The sequence below is a fragment of the Pelophylax lessonae genome (assembly GCF_965119305.1).
Source record: "Pelophylax lessonae genome assembly, chromosome: 9".
NCBI classification, from domain to species: Eukaryota; Metazoa; Chordata; class Amphibia; order Anura; family Ranidae; genus Pelophylax; species Pelophylax lessonae.
This window is the reverse complement of record NC_138776.1, coordinates 269,432,010-269,454,817: the sequence shown is the minus strand read 5'-3', so window position 1 is coordinate 269,454,817 and position 22,808 is coordinate 269,432,010. Positions and strand designations below refer to the sequence as shown.

The 22,808-nt window shown below is 46.0% G+C and overlaps 2 protein-coding genes across 2 annotated transcripts in view; both read left to right on the top strand.

The window, feature by feature from the left end:
- Positions 1 to 22,808, top strand: part of LOC309564458 (uncharacterized protein) — a 1,566,033-nt gene that overhangs the window by 71,191 nt on the left and 1,472,034 nt on the right. The window lies entirely within an intron of this gene.
- The window catches only part of LOC309564033 (uncharacterized protein), a gene marked incomplete at both ends in the record, with an annotated part of 247,142 nt that overhangs the window by 60,785 nt on the left and 163,549 nt on the right, over positions 1 to 22,808 (top strand). Inside the window, 1 exon segment of the mRNA XM_082268657.1 lies at positions 3,364 to 4,676. Within this exon segment, the coding sequence (XP_082124783.1) occupies positions 3,364 to 4,676 (1,313 nt within the window).

Sequence of the window (22,808 nt, the reverse complement as noted above, 5' to 3'; positions counted from 1 at the left end):
TATTGGCCCAGCCCGGGTCAGCTGATTTTCTCTTTCAGTCTCCTGACATTGTATCTCCCTACCCTACTGAAATCAATGGGACGGCAGAGAAGATGGGCGGGGACTGTGTGCCTGCGAGTACCCATGACTGCGGGTAGAGAGGATGGGTGGGGCGGGGATTGTGTGCCTGTGAGAGTGCACGTTAATGACCAGTGTACTATCTCTCGAGTAGTGGCGGACCCCCCTACAGTGGTGGAACTCCAGGATCCATTTAGCAAGTGCGACTGCTGCAACCCTGGTAATTCCCCCACTGCTATGACATGACACTGACCACACAGCTCCTCCTCCCAATGTCCCTCCAATCAGGGCCAGAGAAACCTATGACATCACACTGAGCACACAGCTCCCCCATCAAATATCTCTCTATCCGACTCTTTTTTTCTGATGCTCTTAGGATGTGGGCTGAACCCCAGGCCTCCTTACTTTCAAAGTAGGGCTGTTGGACCTGCGTTGTATGTAATATCAGAAACCTCAGCATGAAGTGGGGTTTAAATAAAAAGAGACCTGACCAGAGAGGTGAGGAGGATTCTGGGAATGTCATTTGATTTTACTATTTGTGTTCAAATCTAGAATTTTTTACTCCTGTGAAGTCTGGAGATCATATGACCATCACATTGCCTCCACCTCCCTCCCTGATAGAATAGAGAAATAAAAAGAAGATTTGAGAAGTCACCAGAGAGATCATCGAGTTGCTAAAAGGAGAGGTGAGCGGTGCTGGGAAGGACGTCATGATGGAGAATCAGCCGCTCCTCACATCACCGGGTAAGAGGAGACTTTATTGTAAAGGAGGGAGCAGTACGGAGGATCCACCTAGATCCCCCATCATCTGATAAACACATAGAAACAATGTATTCAGTCAGTGTGTGTGTTTCCTACAGATGGATCCAGTAATGGGAACCCACCAGAGAGATGTCCCCGTCCTCTGTATTCCCGGGATTCCACACAGGAAGGTCACACCATCCCTCAATGTTACAAGGTTGGTGGATTGGAGCATCTAGAACATGGACTTCTGGAGAGGATGTGTTTTTTATTTATATATATATATATATATATTATCACAATAATAAAGCTTATAACTTTCAGATGATATTTGCTCTAATTTTCTTGGTTTAGAGTGGAGATCCAATCGATATAGAATTTGAGGTTAAAGCAGAAGAAGAAGAGACGTATGTGAGGGATGATCAGCAGTCTATGGAGGAGGATGGAATAACGGGGACATTTATAGAGGAGGACACTCCTAAAGAGATCAGCACAGGTGGGTCATTAACACTAAATCCATTCCTCCACCCATACTGCTCACTGATTGGTCCAGAGTAGGGCGGGGACTGGGTGATATCAGCCTGTAATCCCCTGGTCACTTTCCTGAGCTGTGTTCCCCGTCCTGTATTCCTGTATTTCTCTCGGATAATCTTCCTTCTCTATGTTGCAGACACAATTTATGTCTCTAGACTGGATTTATGGAGATTCTGGGGTTCAGCTGGTAGCAAAATGTTGATAATTACCATAGACGTTGCTTGACCTAGACACCTGGGGTATGTACCTTGGTTCTTCTGCCCCATTCCAGGGTCTAGCAAGATCTCTGACAGAACAATTCTCCTGGGGTTACTTGCTCTGTTATTTGCTGGCTGTGCCGGGTGGAGGGATATGTCTGTATAGTCTCACACCCAAGTCACTGAGTGCAGTCTCAGGAGATGGGAGGCAGCGGTGTGGGACCTCTGCAACTGATTACTGAACACAAATATTCTGAGTCCTGAGTGACCCCTGCACTATATACTCTATGTTGTACATTACATACTCCTGACCCCTGCACTATATACTCTATGTTGTACATTACATACTCCTGACTTCTGCTCTCTCACCTCTACCCACTGCTATATATACACATAATATGGATTCTCTTTTGTTACGCCCATTTCCTACCAGCTGGACATTTTATATCTGATGATCTGATTGGAGGACAGACTTTTACATGGTGATAATGATGTGATAACATCCTCCAACTTTGGAACCTTAAACAGAAAGTGATAATGAGGGAGGAGTCAGTAACCCAATGATGGTGGTCTTCAGGATCAGTCCAGTCTTCATCTTGGTTGTTCTCCCCCCCATCCTCACTCCCTGACCTCTGGTGGGGCTCAGCCCCGCTGTTATTCATGACTAAATCATGGACTAAATAAGGAAGTGCGGGACTTCTTGTATTGGGAAGATGGCAATGAGTGATTGAGGGGGAGGGGACACTCCTCCTATAATCCCCTCTTCACTGTCACTCCTATAAAAGACAGTTCTCGTTGTTTCCTCACTCTCTGACTAAGGTCCATGAATAAAGAAATGAACTGGTAGGAGATCAGAGGACCCATTTACTAGTTACCTTGAGGGGGGAATTGTAAGATCCTCAGAGACAAAGCTGTCTGATGTGGGCGGAGTCCTGATTTGGGGGAACCAATCTGCTGATGTCTAGTAACAATCTTTGTATTTCTATTTTAGTAGATGGACGGGAGATGAGGAAAACCTCAGAGGATTGTCTCACTTTGTCTCCAGACTGTAAAGTAGAAGATGAGGACATCACACAGTATAGTCCAGGAGAAAACCCGGCTACCACAAATGTCCATCCGGCACCACACAGTGTAGATGGACCATCGTATTCCTCTTATCCTGAGGAACCTCAGACTGTGAGGGACGGTGCTGTCCTTACAACAGATAAGAGGTTCTCCTGTACTGAGAGCGGGAAGTGTTTCCGTTTTAAATCCAAGCTTAATTTGCATAAAATATTTCATACTGGTGAGAAGCTGTATTCCTGCCCTGAGTGCGGGAAAGGTTTTTTACAGAAATCTGATCTTTCCAAGCATCAGAGATTGCACACCGGTGAGAAGCCATATTCCTGTCCTGAGTGCGGGAAATCTTTTTTACAGAAGTCCTATCTTTCCGCACATCAGAGATTTCACACGGGGGAAAAGCCGTATTCTTGTCCTGAGTGCGGGAAATGTTTTTCAATGAAGTCCCATCTTTCCACACATCAGAGATCTCACACGGGTGAGAAACCGTATTCCTGTCCTGAGTGCGGGAAATGTTTTTCACAGAAGTCCAATCTGTCCATGCATCAGAGGTTGCACACGGGTGAGAAACCGTATTCCTGTCCTGAGTGCGGGAAATTTTTTTCAGAGAAGTCCAATCTTTCCACACATCAGAGATCTCACACTGGTGAGAAGCCGTATTCCTGTCCTGAGTGCGGGAAATGTTTTTTAGTGAAGTCCCATCTTTCCAGACATATGAGATTGCACACTGGTGAGAAGCCGTTTTTGTGTCCTGAGTGCGGGAAATGTTTTTCAGAGAAGTACCAACTTTCCTCACATCAGAGATCTCACACTGGTGAGAAGCTGTATTCCTGTTCTGAGTGCGGGAAATGTTTTTCAGAGAAGTCCCATCTTTCCTCACATCAGAGATCTCACACTGGTGAGAAGCAGTATTCCTGTTCTGAGTGCGGGAAATGTTTTGCACAGATGTCCCATCTTTCCACACATCAGAGATCTCACACTGGTGAGAAGCCGTATTCCTGTTCTGAGTGTAGGAAATGTTTTGCACAGAAGTCCAGTCTTTACAAACATCAGAGATCTCACACAGGGGAGAAGCCGTATTCCTGTCCTGAGTGCGGGAAATGTTTTTCAGCGAAGTCCACTCTTTCCACACATCAGAGTTTGCACACTGGTGAGAAGTCATATTCCTGTCATGAGTGCGGAAAAAGTTTTGCACAGAAGTCCCATCTTTACACACATCAGAGAACTCACACAGGGGAGAAGCCGTATTCCTGTCCTGAGTGCGGGAAATGTTTTTCAGAGAAGTCCACCCTTTCCGTGCATCAGAGATCTCACACTGGTGAGAAGCCGTATTCCTGTCCTGAGTGCGGGAAATGTTTTTCAGATACGTCCACTCTTTCTGTGCATCAGAGATCTCACACGGGGGAGAAGCCGTATTCCTGTTCTGAGTGTAGGAAATGTTTTGCACAGAAGTCCAGTCTTTACAAACATCAGAGATCTCACATAGGTGAGAATTCATATTCCTGTCATGAGTGCGGAAAATGTTTTGCACAGAAGTCCCATCTTTACACACATCAGAGATCTCACACAGGGGAGAAGCCGTATTCCTGTCCTGAGTGCGGGAAATGTTTTGCACACAAGTCCAAACTTTACAGACATCAGAGATCTCATACTGGGGAGAAGCCGTATGCCTGTCCTGAGTGCGGGAAATGTTTTTCAGAGAAGTCCACCCTTTCCGTGCATCAGAGATCTCACACTGGTGAGAAGCCGTATTCCTGTCCTGAGTGCGGGAAATGTTTTTCAGATAAGTCCACTCTTTCTGTGCATCAGAGATCGCACACTGGTGAGAAGCCGTATTCCTGTTCTGAGTGTGGGAAATGTTTTGCACGGAAGTCTATTCTTTACAAACATCAGAGATCTCACACGGGAGAGAAGCCGTATTCCTGTCCTGAGTGCGGGAAATGTTTTTCAGAGAAGTATACTCTTTACAGACATCAGAAATCTCACACAGGGGAGAAGCCGTATTCCTGCCCTGAGTGCGGGAAATGTTTTGCACACAAGTCCCATCTTTACACACATCAGAGATCTCACATGGGGGAGAAGCCGTATTCCTGTCCTGAGTGAGGGAATTGTTCCTCACTGAAGTCCTGTCTTCCTGTTCATCAGTTGTCCCACATAACCCTGGAGGTGTATTAGTGCCCTGAGTGTGGGAAATGTCTTCTATATGAATGTTGTTGGACATGTGGGGAAGAAGCTCACCCTGATATACACCTCAGATATACTCCATGGCTAATCTTCATCATGTAAGAAACACTTCTTAAGGAGATCAGAGATCACCAAACACATGGATGAAGTGTTGTCCCGTGTTGGCCATTGATAGCAGGAGAAAAATAAAAATGGAGTCCTTACCTTTAATTGGCTGAGTACATTTTGTGCTGGAAGATTTCACTTACAGATCTGGTTGTTATAAATGTGTTGATGAAATGTGACCCGCATTCCCCAAGTCATGGTGAATTGGGATTTCCTATAATGGTCAGTTCCATCTATTGGCCATAATGTGCTTTCCTGACAGATGTCCATGGCAGCATATGTTTGGGTAGCTCCGCCCTCGTTCCTCCCCCATAAGACTCCACCCCCATAAATGTTCAGGATAAGCCAATGGCTGCGTTCCTTTTTTGTCCTCTTCACTTATAGGACCATTTTTGTATGAAGTTTTCCTACCTATTGGAAGTATTGGTGGGCGGGTCTGGTGCTGGGCAGCTGTGCGGGATGTCAGGAGCTTCCTTTGGTATCCAGAAGTCTTCCAGGATGTTCCGAGTGGTCACTGAGTCCCCAGCTATCAGGCACACATATGTAGATGATCCATGCCTGGAGAGTTTGCCCTGCCATCGGCGGCCATTGGCATTGGCTGGGAGCCCAGCTTTTAGCGGGTGGCCATTAAGTGTTAGACACGTGAAATTCGTTTCGGTGCGAATACAAATTACAACAATTTTTTGGTTATTCCTAGATTCAGATGTATCCAAATCTCCAAATGAAATTGTAATGAATTTAGTTGAAATCTGTTAAAATTTGTTTTGTTTATTCATTTTCTATCGAATTCCAACTTTTCAGAACGATTTCAATTGTCTCCAATGACCAGTCTAGGGGGTGTGTTTTTATGTTTTATTTGGAGAACTTGGATAGGAGAAGAAAAACCAGAGCTAACATGGGAGTCCCAACATCCTATCTGTTCAGAGAAATGGGAACCTTCAGATGTTCACAAGGAACCACTGTCATATGTGTGGGCTTTAAGGGCACAGCATGAGACAGAAAACAACTACATGGATTTATCCTAAAATAACATTTATTGATTTATCTAAAACCAGATCTCAATAAAATGAGGAAACTGGCCCCAAACTGAGCTCAGCTCGTACACAGGAGATCAATGTCTCCTACTAATTTCCCTCATGTACATCATACATATATAAGGATAAGTTGGTATATATCATAAGGTTCGTGTAGGTATAGATATTTCCTCTGTTCACTTAGATGGAACATTTAGTGACGGCCATGTACTTTTTTACTGAATATATCTTATTACTATTATAACAATCTCCTTACTATATGGATTTTTTTGTGTCAGCTTTTTTTGTATACATGTCTGCATCATATTTGTTACTGATGTCAACATTTGTATCAATTACTGTATGTATAATAAATGACTACGTTCAGATTCTCTTTTTGTATATCTTAGTTGGTGACCTGCCTCATATAAAGTCCCACAACCTCTGTTTTCTGTTTGCATTAACCATTAGGGATGGAGGCACGTCACTGTGTTTTGCTTTGGATCATATTCCTCTATCTTCGTCTGTTCACTGGTCAACGCGTTTCACACAAGGCTTCTTCAGGACTATAAAGATGTACAGACAGTTTTCTCTTAAAATGAACAGACTCGATATTAGTGTTTCATAAACATAGAACATAATCTGTATTCATGTACATCATAATAAATACAAACATGGCTTACTAGCACACGGCCTTCCTTCCAACCCCCAACAATTTAACCCGACCTGGGGCGGACACAGGGGGAAAAATCAGACCAAAGTGTGTTGTGTATATACAGGTATCTGTCCTGATGATCCTAGGTACAAGATAAAATATACAGTATCTCACAAAAGTAAGTACACCCCTCACATTTTTGTAAATATTTTATTCTATCTTTTCATGTGACAACACTGAAGAAATGACACTTTGCTACAATGTAAAGTAGTGAGTGTACAGCTTGTATAACAGTGTAAATTTACTGTCCCCTCAAAATAAATCAACACACAGCCATTAATGTTTAAACCACTGGCAACAAAAGTGAGTACACCCCTAAGTGAAAATGTCCAAATTGAGCCCAATTAGTCATTTTCCCTCCCCGGTGTCATGTGACTCATTAGTGTTACAAGATCTCAGGTGTGAATGGGGAGCAGGTGTGTTACATTTGGTGTTATCGCTCTCACTCTCTCATACTGGTCACTGGAAGTTCAACATGGCACCTCATGGCAAAGAACTATCTGAGGATCTGAAAAAAAGAATAGTTGCTCTACATAAAGATGGCCTAGGCTATAAGAAGATTGCCAAGACATTGAAACTGAACTGCAGCATGGTGGCCAAGACCATACAGCGGTTTAACAGGACAGGTTCCACTCAGAACAGGCCTCGCCATGGTCGACCAAAGGGGTTGAGTGCACGTACTCAGCATCATATCCAGAGGTTGTCTTTGGGAAATAGACGTATGAGTGCTGCCAGCATTGCTGCAGAGGTTGAAGGGGTGGGGGGGGGGGTCAGCCTGTTGGGGCTCAGACCATACGCCGCACACTGCATCAAATTTGTCTGCATGGCTGTCATCCCAGAAGGAAGCCTCTTCTAAAGATGATGCACAAGAAAGTGCACAAACAGTTTGCTGAAAACAACTAAGGACATGGATTACTGGAACCACGACCTGTGGTCTGATGAGACCAAGATAAACTTATTTGGTTCAGATGGTGTCAAGAATGTGTGGCAGCAACCAGGTAAGAACTACAAAGACAAGTGTGTCTTACCTACAGTCAAGCATGGTGGTGGTCTTGGGCTTCATAAAGCTGAGGGTAAAGGTGATGGACTGGCCAAGCATGTCTCCAGCCCAAAACTCTATTGAGCATCTGTGGGGCATCCTCAAATGGAAGGTGGAGGAGCGCAAGGTCTCTAATATCCACCAGCTCTGTGATGTCATGGAGGAGTGGAAGAGGACTCCAGTGGCAACCTGTGAAGCTCTGGTGAACTCCATGCCCAAGAGGGTTAAGGCAGTGCAGAGACTGGTCCGCAGGCTAGTTTTCCAATATTATGACGACCTCAAACACACCTCAAAGACGACCACTGCCTTGCTAGAGAAGGCGATGGACTGGCTAAGCATGTCTCCAGACCTAAACGCTATTGAGCATCTGTGGGGCATCCTCAAACGGAAGGTGAAGGAGCGCAAGATCTCTAACATCCACCAGCTCCATGATGTCATGAAGGTGTGGAAGAGGACTCCAGTGGCAACCTGTGAAGCTCTGGTGAACTCCATGCCCAAGAGGGGAAAATAATGGTGGCAACACAAAATATTGACATTTTGGGCCCAGTATGGACATTTTTACTTAGGGGTGTACTCACTTTTGTTGCCAGCGGTTTAGACATTAATGGCTGTGTGTTGAGTTATTTTGAGGGGACAGCAAATTGTCACTGTTATACAAGCTGTACACTCACTACTTTACATTGTAGCAAAGTGTCATTTCTTCAGTGTTGTCACATGAAAAGATAGAATAAAATATTTACAAAAATGTGAGGGGTGTACTTACTTTTGTGAGATACTGTATATGTGTAGTAGTGTGATCTTAGACATACAAATTCTTATACATGAAAAAGGCGGGATAGAAACTACACTTTATAGAAAACCGACAGCCGGAAACACAGTTTTACATGCCAATAGCTGTCATCCAAACCCCCGGTACATAGTATACCTTACTCCCAGTATCTTAGATTGCATAGAATCTGTTCGAACGATGAAGATTTTAAATGGTAGGCGGACTCCCTTCTAAAAAGATTGCTTATTAGAGGCTATTCGCGGACTACACTGCGAAAAAGCTTATAATAGGGCTTATAAGCACAAAAGAGAGGAAGTTATGTTCCGAGGCCTGAAACAACCAAAAACAGAAATAGTCGGTTTAATAACACCTTATACTAGACAACATACACAAATTAGAAAAATACTTCAACAACATTACAGACATCCATGCTCTCATCTGCCAGGACTCCGCCCACTGTCCAATATACTCCATGGCTATTGGATCAGTGTGAATCATCAAGACAGCATGAGCTGTGTCCCTGTTAGGCAGAGAAACCAAAAACTATATCCACTCATTCTAGCACCTACCTAGGAGGGCTCTACATCTGTATGGCAGGGTCTGTTGGATTATTCACCTGCTGGGACGGTGCTCTGATGTGAGAAGCTGCAGTGTCAGTATTCCTTTAGCAGTAATTAACCCCTTACGGGTTTTTCTCACCCAGCAATCAAACAACTGTTACACTGTCTTTTGACAGCTTAGGAGACTTTAGCAGCCGTAGTTTGAATTGTGAATTAAAAAAAAAAATGACTACATAGCTTGAGTAGCAATTATATACTGTATGTTATAATATTTTATTTCTTTATAATATGGAGTTCTCCTTTGCACCGTGTCTGTTTATCATGGATTTATTTCTTACTGTGACAGGTCTTTGTGCCGCTGCAGCCTAATCCCTCTATGCTGTGGCTGCTCTATGCAGGTTATAGCTGGAGGGGGCAGCGTCTTCCTTACTGATACTTTTCCTGGATTGTCAGCTCTTCTGCAGGCCTCATAAAGCTGGTGTATGGGAAGCTGACTAATGGACACTTTCTATTAAGCCTCTCCAGATCTGCATGTATTATGCACACCGTAGACTGGGCCTTTGGTTCTTGACAGGCAAAACCCGGTATAAATTTCCTGCTTTGTTCAGACATCCAGGGAGGAGGATGACCCCCTACCAACAGGTTGCCACAGGTAGTCAACTCAAGACACTCTAAAGAAGTCTGTTACATCTCTCCCTGTGCAAGGAGTCTCAACTCTGACTATGTCAAGCTTTTCCCTTACAGGATCAGTCAACTGACCAATTTAACCCTCTTCAAACAATTCCTAATAGGAAGAGGAGGACGGTCTATAAGCAGGTTTTTGTACCTCCCTTCCTGCAGAGGTAACGGCAATGCAAGTATTTTTAGCACTTCCAAAGGAGTGCATTGCCTTATTTCCCTATGATGTTTAATCTAGAAGCTCACGCTAGAAGAGTGGTGCAAATTGAACAGAAGGACAGAGCAGCAGAATGTCTTAGTGGTCATCACCTTGCAGCACTGGGTTGTTCAGTTCAAACAACCCAGTGGCACACTGACCACCAGCATACAGGGGGCACACTGACCTCCAGCATACAGGGGGCACACTGACCTCCAGCATACAGGGGGCACACTGACCACCAGCATACAGGGGGTACACTGACCGCCAGCATACAGGAGACACACTAACCGCCAGCATACAAGGGGCACACTGACCGCCAGCATACAGGGGGTACATTGACCGCCAGCATACAGGGGGGCACACTGACTGCCAGCATACAGGGAGCACACTGACCTTGAGCATACAGGGGCATACTGACCGCCAGCATACAGAAGTATACTGACCTCCAGCATACAGGGGGTACACTGACCGCCAGCATAGAGGGGTATACTGACTGCCAGCATACAGGAGGCACACTAACCGCCAGCATACAAGGGGCACACTGACCGCCAGCATACAGGAGGCACACTGACCTCCATCATACAGGGGCATACTGACCGCCAGCATGCAGGAGGCACACTGACCGGCAGCATACAGGGGGTACACTGACTGCCAGCATACAACGGGCATACTGACTCCCAGCATACAGGGACACACTGACCACCAGCATACAGGGGTACATTGACCGCCAGCATAAAGGGGGCACACTGACTCCCAGCATACAGGGACACACTGACCTCCAGCATACAGGGGTACACTGACCGCCAGCATACGGGGGGCACACTGACCGCCAGCATACAGGGGGCACTGTAGCTGGCCAGCTATAACCTGTCCTAGGTTGCTAATATGACCTACATGTATATACAGCTAAACCTGTTAATAACCTCAATACAGTGCATATGTTTATATGTGAGAGACACAAGCAGAGTTATTTACTGTGATTTCATGTTTGGATGTCACATAACAATTGTATATTGTGTTCACAGAAGCAAAGGAAAAATATGCTGTAAGATTCATTTGTATGCATGTAAGGTAAGCTCAGACACAGCAGAGTTGAAACCAGAAAGCACAGAGTTAAACTTTATTACCCATAAGGAGTTTGTGGCCAATCACAGCCAGTCTCACACTCAGCAACAGTCTTGGCCAATCACAGCCAGCCTTACACCCATCATTTTCCCTCTGAAGCCTCATGCTTCAGCCAGCCTTCTCATTTTCCACTACAGGAGAGGACTGAATAGACACACAGATCCACAGAGCAGTTTTATGGAAGCAAGTGGCCAAAAATAGGTAATTAACAGTTATACATGTTCCTATTGTTAGTAATGTGATTAGAGCTGTATACTGAACTAGTTATGTGTTCACTTGTAGTTCCACCAAACAAACAAACTCGAACACGAAATCAAACAAACAAACAAACTATCAAACTTCAAATGTTATATCGAATTCAAACTATCGAACAAACCCAAACAACTCTAACAACTCAAAACTAGGGTTGAGCGAACACCTAGATGTCCGTGTTCGACGGGTTCGGCCGAACTTTAAAAAAAAGTCCGGGTCCGTGTCCCGGACTTTTACCGAACTTTTCCCGGACACCGAACCCCATTGAAGTCAATGCGGACCCGAACTTTAAGGCACTAAAATGGCTCTAAAACACCAAAGGAAAGGGCTAGAGTGCTGCAAATGGCAGCAAAACGTAATTAAGAGCATGGCAAGTGCTCTGCAAACAAATGTGGATAGGGAAATAACTTAAAACAACAAAAAAAAAACAGAAAAATAAAACAATGTTCTTCTTCATCTCTGAAGGACGAGGCCCATATGGAGTAGGAGGGAGGTTGAGGTGGTGGTGGATGTGGCGGTGACATAGGCGTGCGCACAGGGTGTGCTGGGTGTGCCTGGGCACACCCTAATCACCTAGGGCACATAGCATTGCCAGTGAGGAGATGGGAAAGATCTCCCTGGGACCTGCTCTGCTCTATTTCTCCTTGCCTACAGGTACATGGCCCCGATACATTACTCTCCCTGCTGGCAAACACATGCATGTGTATTTCAACTTTGGGGTGCACACCTTAATGCAATAGGCTGCGCACACCTATGGGCGGTGTAGGTGGAAGCGGCGGTGGAGGAGGACCAGGGCCGGATTAACAGCATCATGGGCTTGGTGCTGAGGATTTTGAAGGGCCTTAAGGGCCGTGCCTTGCCATGCACCCAGAGGAGGAAGGGTGCAGCCATGCATGCCTAATTCAACATGGGATGCTGTCTCTGAAGCCCATAAACACATCCATGCATCGCCAACTGTCCCTCCTTGTCCGGCCTTCACGCTGTGTGGGGAGGTTCTGAGGGTGCTGCCTGGGGAAGCGAGCATAGAAGCCAGACTTCTGTGTTTACAAGTGACAGAAGAGCGGTCACAGTGAATATGGCCAATATAAAAGGTAGGGGCCTGCATGGAGCTGCAGCTCCAATAGCCCCTACGTTAATCTGGCCCTGAGGAGGAGGACGAGGTAGCCAACACTGCTTCTTTTCACAAATTTTAAATGAGGGTACACCCCAAAAGAGTGAGAAAGAGCAAAAATGGAACAATGGCTGGGTAAGGTCGGTATCCATTGCTATTCTGCACAAGGTACGGAAAAGTCCCGTGGGATCCATGCCTGGTTCATTTTAATGAACGTGAGCTTGTCCACATTGTCTCTGGACAGGCGGCTGCGCTTGTCTGTTATAACACCCCCAGCCGTGCTAAATACCCGTTCAGATAATACACTGGCTGCAGGGCACGCCAGCACCTCCAAGGCGTAAAGGGCAAGCTCAGGCCATGTGCCCAATTTGGAGACCCAGAAGTTGAAGGGGGCAGACCCCTCATTCACTACATGTAGGCGTGTGCACACATACTGCTCCACCATGTTGGTAAAATGCTGCCTCCTGCTAAGACGTTCCATATGAGCTGCTGGTGCTGCTGTTTGTTGTGGCGTGCTGACAAAGCTTTTCCACATTTCGGCCATGCTAACCCTGCCTTCTGAGGTGCTGGCGGTGCCCTGGTTGAGTTGGCGACCTCCTCCTCCTCCTCCTCTGCCTTGTGCTTCCACTGTGGCCCCGCTGTCAGATGGGAATGCCAGCAGCATGGCGTCTACCAGCGTGCGCTTGTACTCGCGCATCTTGCGATCGCGCTCCAGTGAGTGAATTAAGGACGGTACGTTGTCCTTGTAACGGGGATCCAGCAGTGTGGCCACCCAGTAATCAGCACAAGTTAGAATGTGGGCAACTCGGCGGTCGTTGTGGAGACACTGCAGCATGTAATCGCTCATGTGTGCCAGGCTGCCCAGAGGCGACGAAAGGCTGTCCTCTGTGGGAGGTGTATCGTCCGTGTCCTCTGTATCCCCCCAGCCACGCACCAGTGATGGCCATGAGCTGGCCTGGGTGCCACCCTGCTGTGAACATGGTTCCATCTCCTCCTCCAGCTCCTCCTCCTCCTCATCCTCCTCATCCTCCAGAACTGTGCCCCTGCTGGACAATTGCGTCCCTGGCGTTTGCGTGTGCAGGAACCCACCCTCGGAGCCCCTTGCGAATGACTGCCCTGAAAGCCTTGGAAATGTTACCTCTTCATCCTCCTCCTCCTCCTCATCCTGTGCCACATCCTCTTCCATCATCGCCCGAATTGTTTTTTCAAGGAGGCATAGAAGTGGGATAGTTAAGCTGAGAACGGCGTCATTGCCACTGGCCATGTTGGTGGAGTACTCAAAACAGCGCAACAAGGCACACAGGTCTCGCATGGAGGCCCAGTTATTGGTGGTGAAGTGGTGCTGTTCCGCAGAGCGACTCACGCGTGCGTGCTGCAGCTGAAACTCCACTATGGCCTGCTGCTGCTCGCACAGTCTTTCCAGCATGTGCAAGGTGGAGTTCCACCTTGTGGGCACGTCACATATGAGGCGGTGAGCGGGAAGGCCGAAGTTACGCTGCAGCGCTGCCAGGCGAGCAGCAGCAGGGTGAGAACGCCGAAAGTGCGCACAAACGGCCCGCACTTTCTGCAGCAGCTCTGACATATCGGGGTAGTTTTTAAGGAACCTCTGCACCACCAAATTCAGCACATGCGCCAGGCAAGGGATGTGCGTCAAACCGGCTAGGCCCAGAGCTGCTATGAGATTTCGCCCGTTATCACACACCACCAGGCCGGGCTTGAGGCTCGCTGGCAGCAACCACTCATTTGTCTGCTGTTCCATGCTCCTCCACAACTCCTGCGCGGTGTGTGGTTTGTCCCCCAAACAGGCAAGTTGTAAAACTGCCTGCTGTCGTTTACCCCTGGCCGTGCTGAAGTTGGTGGTGAAGGTGTTACGCTGTCCGGATGAGGAGGCGGTAGAGGATGAGGAAGCGGAGTAGGAGGAGTTAGGAACAGGAGGCAAACTGAAGCGCCCTGCAATCCTCGGTGGTGGAAGGACATGCGCCAAATTGCTATCCGCCTCAGGCCCATCCGCCACTGCATTTACCCAGTGTGCCGTTAGGGAGATATAACGCCCCTGACCGTGCTTACTGGTCCACGTATCCGTAGTTAGGTGGACCTTGGCACAGATGGCGTTGCGCAGTGCACACCTGATATTTTCCCCCACTTGGTTGTGCAGGGAAGGGATGGCTTGCCTGGAAAAGTAGTGGCGGCTGGGCACGACGTACTGTGGGACAGCCACCGACATAAGGTTTTTAAAACTGTGCGTCTCCACCAGACGGAATGACAGCATTTCAAAGGCCAATAATTTTGAAATGCTGGCATTCAGGGCCAGGGATCGCGGGTGGGTAGGGGGGTACTTCCTCTTCCTCTCAAGTGTTTGGGAGATGGAAAGCTGAACGCTTCCACGGGACATTGTGGAGATGGTTGTTGGTGACCCAGGTGGTGGTGTTGCTGACAGATCGTCTGTTTGCGGGGTGGCAGGTGCCGGTATCACTACAGATGTGGCTGGAGCGGCCGAGACTGCAGCAGAAGAGGAAGCAGGATGAGCCAGAGACGTTTCTTGGTTTTGAAGGTGTGTACTCCACTGCAGCTCGTGCTTTGCACTTAGATGCCTGATCATGCAGGTTGTGCTCAGGTTGAGAAGGTTCATGCCTCGCTTCAAGCTCTGATTGCACAGGGTGCAAACCACTCGTGTCCTGTCATCAGCACATTTTCTAAAGAACTTCCACGCTAGAGAACTCCTTTGAGCTGACTTTGGTGCGCTCGTTCCCTTGCTGCGTTGGGCAGTAGCGGGCGTAGTGTCTAGGGCACGGCCGCTCCGCTTCTGCACCCTGCTCCCTCTTCTGCTGTGCTGGTGGCTCTGTGCGACCACCGCCTCTTCCTCCAAACTACTCAGGTCACCTGCATGACGTTCATTCCATGTGGGGTCGAGGACCTCATCGTCCTCCACATCATCTTCTACCCAGTCTTCACCCCTGCCCTCCTTGTCGGTCTCCACAATGCTGAACGCCGCAGCAGATGGCACCTGCGTTTCGTCATCATCGGAGACGTGCTGCGATGATCCTTGCATGTACTCATCTTGAGAAATAAGTGGTTGGGCATCGCTGCACTCAATCTCTTCCACTTCTGGGGCAGGGCTAGGTGGATGGCCCTGGGAAACCCTGCTGACAGAGTCCTCAAAAAGAATAAGAGACTGCTGTATGGCTTGGGGCTCAGACTGCTGGCCTGATTTGCAAGGGGGTGAGGTGAAAGACGGTTGGACATTGGCTGCAGGTGCCAACTCTGACCTTTCTGCAGTAGACTGGGTGGGAGACAATGTGAAGGAACTGGAGGCACTGTCAGCAGCAAACCAATCTACTATCGCCTCCACTTGTTCTGGCCTCATCACTTCTAGGGGCGTATGATGCCCTACCAAATACTGATGCAGGTTCTGTCGCCTACTCACACTTGAGGAAGGTGTTTCACTTGTGCGTGTAGCTGGCACAGATCGACCATGTCCTCTCCTTGCAACAGGAGCTCTACCAGCAGCACCACGACCCAGGCCACGGCCCTTATTTGACGGTCTCCTCATATTTCTGTAATTTAAGATCTTGCCCTAGAAAGGTTTTTATTGAATAGCGGAATAGAAAATATGATCCAAAAAAAGTGTATGTATATCACACGTACACAACCACACTAGGCCCCAATTACTATTGTTTGTACCCCTAAAAGGCTAGATGAGGAGTAGGGGGAGTATGGAACAGGCAGCACCCTCAAACCTTCAGAAGTATGAGATGAACCCCAACAACTTGGAAAGGTGGATCTCTCTCACACGTACCAACACAGACTATCCCCCAATTTAACTGATCCCCAAAGGTTTTTGATTAAATAGCGGAATAGAAAATATGATCCCAAAAAAGTGTATGTATATCACACGTACACAACCACACTAGGCCCCAATTACTATTGTTTGTACCCCTAAAAGGCTAGGAGTAGGGGGAGTATGGAACAGGCAGCACCCTCAAACCTTCAGAAGTATGAGATGAACCCCAACAACTTGGAAAGGTGGATCTCTCTCACACGTACCAACACAGACTATCCCCCAATTTAACTGATCCCCAAAGGTTTTTGATTAAATAGCGGAATAGAAAATATGATCCCAAAAAAGTGTATGTATATCACACGTACACAACCACACTAGGCCCCAATTACTATTGTTTGTACCCCTAAAAGGCTAGGAGTAGGGGGAGTATGGAACAGGCAGCACCCTCAAACCTTCAGAAGTATGAGATGAACCCCAACAACTTGGAAAGGTGGATCTCTCTCACACGTACCAACACAGACTATCCCCCAATTTAACTGATCCCCAAAGGTTTTTGATTAAATAGCGGAATAGAAAATATGATCCCAAAAAAGTGTATGTATATCACACGTACACAACCACACTAGGCCCCAATTACTATTGTTTGTACCCCTAAAAGGCTAGGAGTAGGGGGAGTATGGAACAGGCAGCACCCTCAAACCTTCAGAAGTATGAGATGAACCCCAACAACTTGGAAAGGTGGATCTCTCTCACACGTACCAACACAGACTATCCCCCAATTTAACTGATCCCCAAAGGTTTTTGATTAAATAGCGGAATAGAAAATATGATCCCAAAAAAGTGTATGTATATCACACGTACACAACCACACTAGGCCCCAATTACTATTGTTTGTACCCCTAAAAGGCTAGATGAGGAGTAGGGGGAGTATGGAACAGGCAGCACCCTCAAACCTTCAGAAGTATGAGATTGTGTTCACTGTACCCCACAAAGATTGAGTTCACTGCACCCCACAATGATTGTGTTCACTGCACCCCACAAAGATTGTGTTCACTGCACCTCACAAAGATTGTGTTCACTGTACCCCCCAAAGATTGTGTTCACTGCACCCCACAAAGATTCTGTTCACTGTACCCCACAAAGATTGTGTTCACTGCACCCCAAAAAGATTGTGTTCACTGCACCCCAAAAAGGATGTTGTTCACTGCACCCCAAAAAGGATGTTGTTCACTCCACCCCAAAAAGATTGTGTTCACTGCACCCCACAAAGATTGTGTTCACTGCACCCCAAAAAGATTGTGTTCACTGCACCCCAAAAATGATTTTGTTCACTGCACCCCAAAAAGGATTTTGTTCACTGCACCCCAAAAAGGATGTTGTTCACTCCACCCCAAAAAGATTGTGTTCACTGCACCCCAAAAAGATTGTGTTCACTGCACCCCACAAAGGATTTTGTTCACTGCACCCCAAAAAGATTGTGTTCACTGCACCCCAAAAAGGATGTTGTTCACTGCACCCCAAAAAGGATTTTGTTCACTGCACCCCAAAAAGATTGTGTTCACTGCACCCCACAAAGGATTTTGTTCACTGCACCCCACAAAGATTGTGTTCACTGCACACCAAAAAGGATTGTGTTCACTGCACCCCAAAAAGATTTTGTTCACTGCACCCCAAAAAGATTGTGTTCACTGCAGCCCAAAAAGATTGTGTTCACTGCAGCCCAAAAAGATTGTGTTCACTGCAGCCCAAAAAGATTGTGTTCACTGCAGCTCACACACAGAAAAATGGATGTGGATCACTGACACCTGCCTATCTCCAATCCCACACCACACAGCAATATCGATTGTAGTTTGTAGAACACAGTTTCCCTAAAATTCAGCAGACTCTGTCCCTAACAGGATTGAGAAGAGATCGTAGATCAGGATTGAGTGCAGATTCACCCCACCCCCCACACAGCAATATCGATTGTAGTTTGTAGAAGACACTGACCCTATAATTCAGCAGACTCTATCCCTAAAATGCCTACAACTCGCCCTGCCTAAACACTCCGACCTGTCCCTCAATTCTATCCGGACACAAATGGTTTTTTCCTGCCTATCTTTCCCTAATCAGCAGCCAGCACGTTGATGTGTGCTCTGTCCCTGAATCTAAGCAGCATAATGACGCCGCTGCGGCTGCCTCGAACTTATAAAGACTTGGTCACATGCTTCAGACGGCCAATCACAGCTACTGAGACATTTGCAGGCATGGCTGGGATGGCTTAAGGCACACCAGTTAAACGATTGTTGATTGGCTGTTGAAAGCCCGCCATGAAAAGAGCGCCAAAGCATGCAAAACCCGGAAATAAAACGACCGAACACGGATTTTTACCCGAACATACAGTAAAGTGTCCGTGTCCGTGTTCGGGTACAAAAAATCCAATTATTCGGTACGAACACGAATAATACAGTCCGTGTTCGCTCAACACTACTCAAAACCAAACCCAAGCAAACAAACTCAAACAGCAATACAGAGAGAAATATATCCACCATTTGTTATACTGTATTCAGCACATGTTGTACATGGACTGTCTGCTGCAAAAGTGTCACTGTTATCTATGAAGAAAAGTTGAAGTCAATAAAGAAGATATCTTAAGCGTTTGGTGTGCTCTTTAAACCTACTGCTTTCCATAGAACGGTATTGGAGGAATTTATAGAGTAACAGACAGTCTGGTTAGACTGAAGTCAGAGAGATCCAATTCTTCTAATGCCACAGCGCATAAGGCACTTTGTAGTGCTGCGCCTGCCACAGTGGAACTATTTAGCCCTTTGAGGGCAAAGTAATAGTGCTCCTCAACTTGCAGAGTAAAGAGCGCATTTGAGCAGCGGAGCTACATAGAGGCCATAACGTGTGGTTTTAGTCAAACTGCAGCCGACTTTTAAAGTGGCAGAACGGCAAAGGCAAGATAGACACAGAAAGAGCGCCAACCCTACTGCGATTCCTAGAGAGAGAAAGAGACGCATGGTGGGAGGCCAAAGTCCAGAGCTAGAGTGCCTGCACCGCTACCCACGGAGAGACCACGCACTGCAGCCAGCTAGTTTCCCGCCACTAGGCCCAGAGCATCGCAAGTCAGCGCAGATCATCGCAAGTCAGCGCAGAGCATCGCAAGTCAGCGCAGAGCATCGCAAGTAAGAGCAAAGCATCGCAAGTCAGCGCAAAGCATTGCGAGTCAGAATAGAGCATCATATCAAGAAAAGACAAGTCTCCTTTAAGACTGATATTTGTTCAAGCAACTTACAGATCGCAGTATCCTGCTCTTCAGAATAAGGTCAGAACTTTCCTTTATTACTTATCATTGCAATAGGCTTGACAAGAAAGAGACATTTTCGTGTTCAGGAATAAAAGGACTGTAAGTAAAAAACAAGGGTCAGTTGTAGTACACGGACTCTAAAGTATTTAAAGTGAATGTCCATTTTATACTACCTGTACCTATTGCTATTGCACTTAAAGTGAAAGTCTTCTTAATATTCTTATTGAGTGTTATAGCATTTAGAGTAAAAATGTCTAAGTCTAGTATTGCTATGCCACTGTTAGAGGATACAAGGATAGATAAGTTAGAAAGTGAAGAGCAAGGGAACCTGTCTGAGGTAAAAGAGTCAGATGCAGCATTAGTCTTGCCCCAAACTGATATATCCCAACCAGACGAACTAAGACGTTCAGAACGTATCAGAAAACCGACCGCAAAGATGCTAGAAAATTTGGAGCAAGAAGCAGCATTAAAAGGAAAAAAGTTCACCAGAATGTATGATAAGTGGAAATTATACATTATAGGTGTTCGTAGAAAGCTAAAGCAAGAAAGTATAAAAGGAAACTTGAATGATATTATAGAGATGATAGAAGAATCTGAATCAGAGCTCATGGCAGCATATGTCAACCTGCGGTCATCCACGACCCCTTCCCAGGATATTGTAAGGAACATGGACACGTGTACTGCAGTCACTAAAGATATAGTAAAGCTCATGAGAGAACTATCATCTGAAGCTAACTATGATGAAGTTAAGGCACGAAAGAGAATGAACGAGCTCTTTATGAGAGACTATGCTAGGTCCTTAGGGGGAACCACAATCTCAAGTGGGATTTCCTTCACTAGCAGAAGTGCCAGTAACATATCGGAGTCCTCAAGTACCTTAATAGCCAAAAGAAAGGAACTGGTCGAACAACTTGCTGTCAAGAAAGCAGAAATTGAGATGGAATCTGCCATTGAGACGCAGCGCCTACGAAAAACTGAAATGGAAGCTAAAATGGAGGCACAGCGCCATCAAATGGAAGCTGAAATGGAGGCACAGCCCCATCAAATGGAAAGTCTGGAGAGGCTGAAAGAAGTCAATATTATAGAAGCCAGACTAAGAGTACACGAAGAGGACATAAATAGTAATCATAAGTCCAAATCTGTACTAAGTGAAGATGCAGACTCCTACTTCCTTTCATACGCCCAGGAGAATGAAAGGAAATCACCAGTACTTAGTGAAGAAAAAAGTCAGTGCCCTTCTATCCCTGCTCAGAAAGACAAAGAGAGAGACTTACCTAATTCAGAACTAGGTGAGAAAATAAAACTAGATGATCCTATTCCTAGATGTCACTGCAATGATCAGGAAAATGTTGCGACTATTGTCCCAGCAAGACAACAGAGAACAGTCCCAGCAAGACTGCCCGTTCCAGAACCTGCTGTATTTTCAGGAGACATACTGAAGTTCATAGAGTGGAAGGCGAGTTTTGAAATGATCATTGAGCACTATTGCTCCAGGCCAGTTGACAAGTTATTCTACCTTCAGAAATATGTTGGTGGAGAAGCAAAGAAAGCTCTTGAAGGTAACTTCTATAGAACAGACGAAGAAGCCTACAAACAAGCTTGGGAAAAGTTAAATGCAAGATATGGTCATCCTTTCTTAGTACAAAGAGCCTTTAGGGAGAAATTGAATAACTGGCCTAAGATAGGTCCTAAAGAACATTTCAAACTCCAAGAGTATGGTGACTTCCTGCAAGCATGCACCAATGCCATCCCACATGTACGAGGACTAGAAGTACTGAACGACTATCTGGAAAACCACAGGATGCTAGCTAAATTACCTGAAGGAGTGGCTTCTAGGTGGAATCGCTATGTGACTGAACAGTTAGATCTAAATAAGGACTTCCCAAGTTTTGAAAAGTTCTCTGAGTTTGTCAATAAGGAAGCACGAATAGCATGTAACCCAGCAACAGCATCTTATGCCTTAAAATCCTTAGAAGAAAGGCCTGCGAGAGATATAAGACGTTCAAGAGCAGCTAGCTTTGCAACCAACACAGCAGCTAAAGGTCTAGATACCTACGAGAGCAAGTTCAAAGTCACTACTGGGATCAGTAGAGAGACAGAACTGACAAATCCTCAGACTACCTTTAAGTGTATGTTCTGTGGAGAGAACCACTCCATACACAAGTGCCAACAATTGAAAGAGAAGTCCTCAAATGAAAAGAAAAAAATTGTACTTGATAATCAACTGTGTTTTGGATGCCTAAGGAAAGGCCATATTACTAAGGAGTGTAAGAAAAGGGCCACATGCAGTGTTTGCAAAGGACGCCATCCTACCCCATTACATGAAGAACGTCCAAAGAAGGATGAATCCTCAATACCTAAAGATGCTGAGGAAGAAAAGAAAGTATCAGTATTCTCTTGCAGAGTAAGGGAAGGAGAAAGCAACGGCACATCAATGGTTGTACCAGTGTGCATTTCAAATCCTAAAAGGAGGAATAAGAAGGTATATGCCTATGCACTATTGGATGCCCAAAGCGATGTTACCTTCATTGATCAAGAAATCTGCAAGAAATTAGAAGTGGCTACAGAACCAGTGAAGCTCAAACTCACCACAATGACGGGGAGAGATACATTAGTGAACAGTCAAAGAGTCAAAGGATTGAGAGTTAGAGGACTTCATTCAAACCTCACATTAAATCTACCTCCAGCCTATACGAAAGACGATATACCTCTAGATCGAGATTGCATACCTACCTGTGAAACAGCCAATAAATGGGAACACCTATCTGTCATATCACATGAAATGTCCCCGCTGAAGGAGTTTGGTGTTGGACTGTTGATAGGCTACGATCGTCCCGAAGCTTTGGTACCACGAGAGGTAATCACAGGAGGAAAGGGTGAACCCTACGCTGTTCAAACTGATCTAGGATGGGGTGTTGTTGGAGGAAAACAGCAGATTGCAAACTCAAGACAGGTGACAGGATTGTGTCATCGAATATCCGTCCAAGAGTTACCAACTGTAAGTTCAGCAAAAGTAATCAAGATCCTTGAGTCTGACTTTGCAGACATAAGTTCTGAAGAAAAGAGTGTATCTCAAGAAGACATAAAGTTCGTACACACTCTAGAAGAAAGTATTCAGCAGAATCAACAAGGTTATCTTGAAATGCCCTTACCCTTTAGAGAACGACCTTGTCTGCCAAATAACAGAAATCTTGCCCTAACAAGATTGAAATTCCTGAAGAAAAAGATGGGAAGAGATCCCAAATTCAAGCAAGATTATTTTAAATTCATGGAAGGCATCCTTGAAGAAGGACATGCAGAGAAGGTGAATAACCAACCTAAAGAAGAAGTGTGGTACATCCCACATCAAGGTGTTTACCACCCAAAGAAACCAGATAAGATTAGAGTAGTATTTGATTGC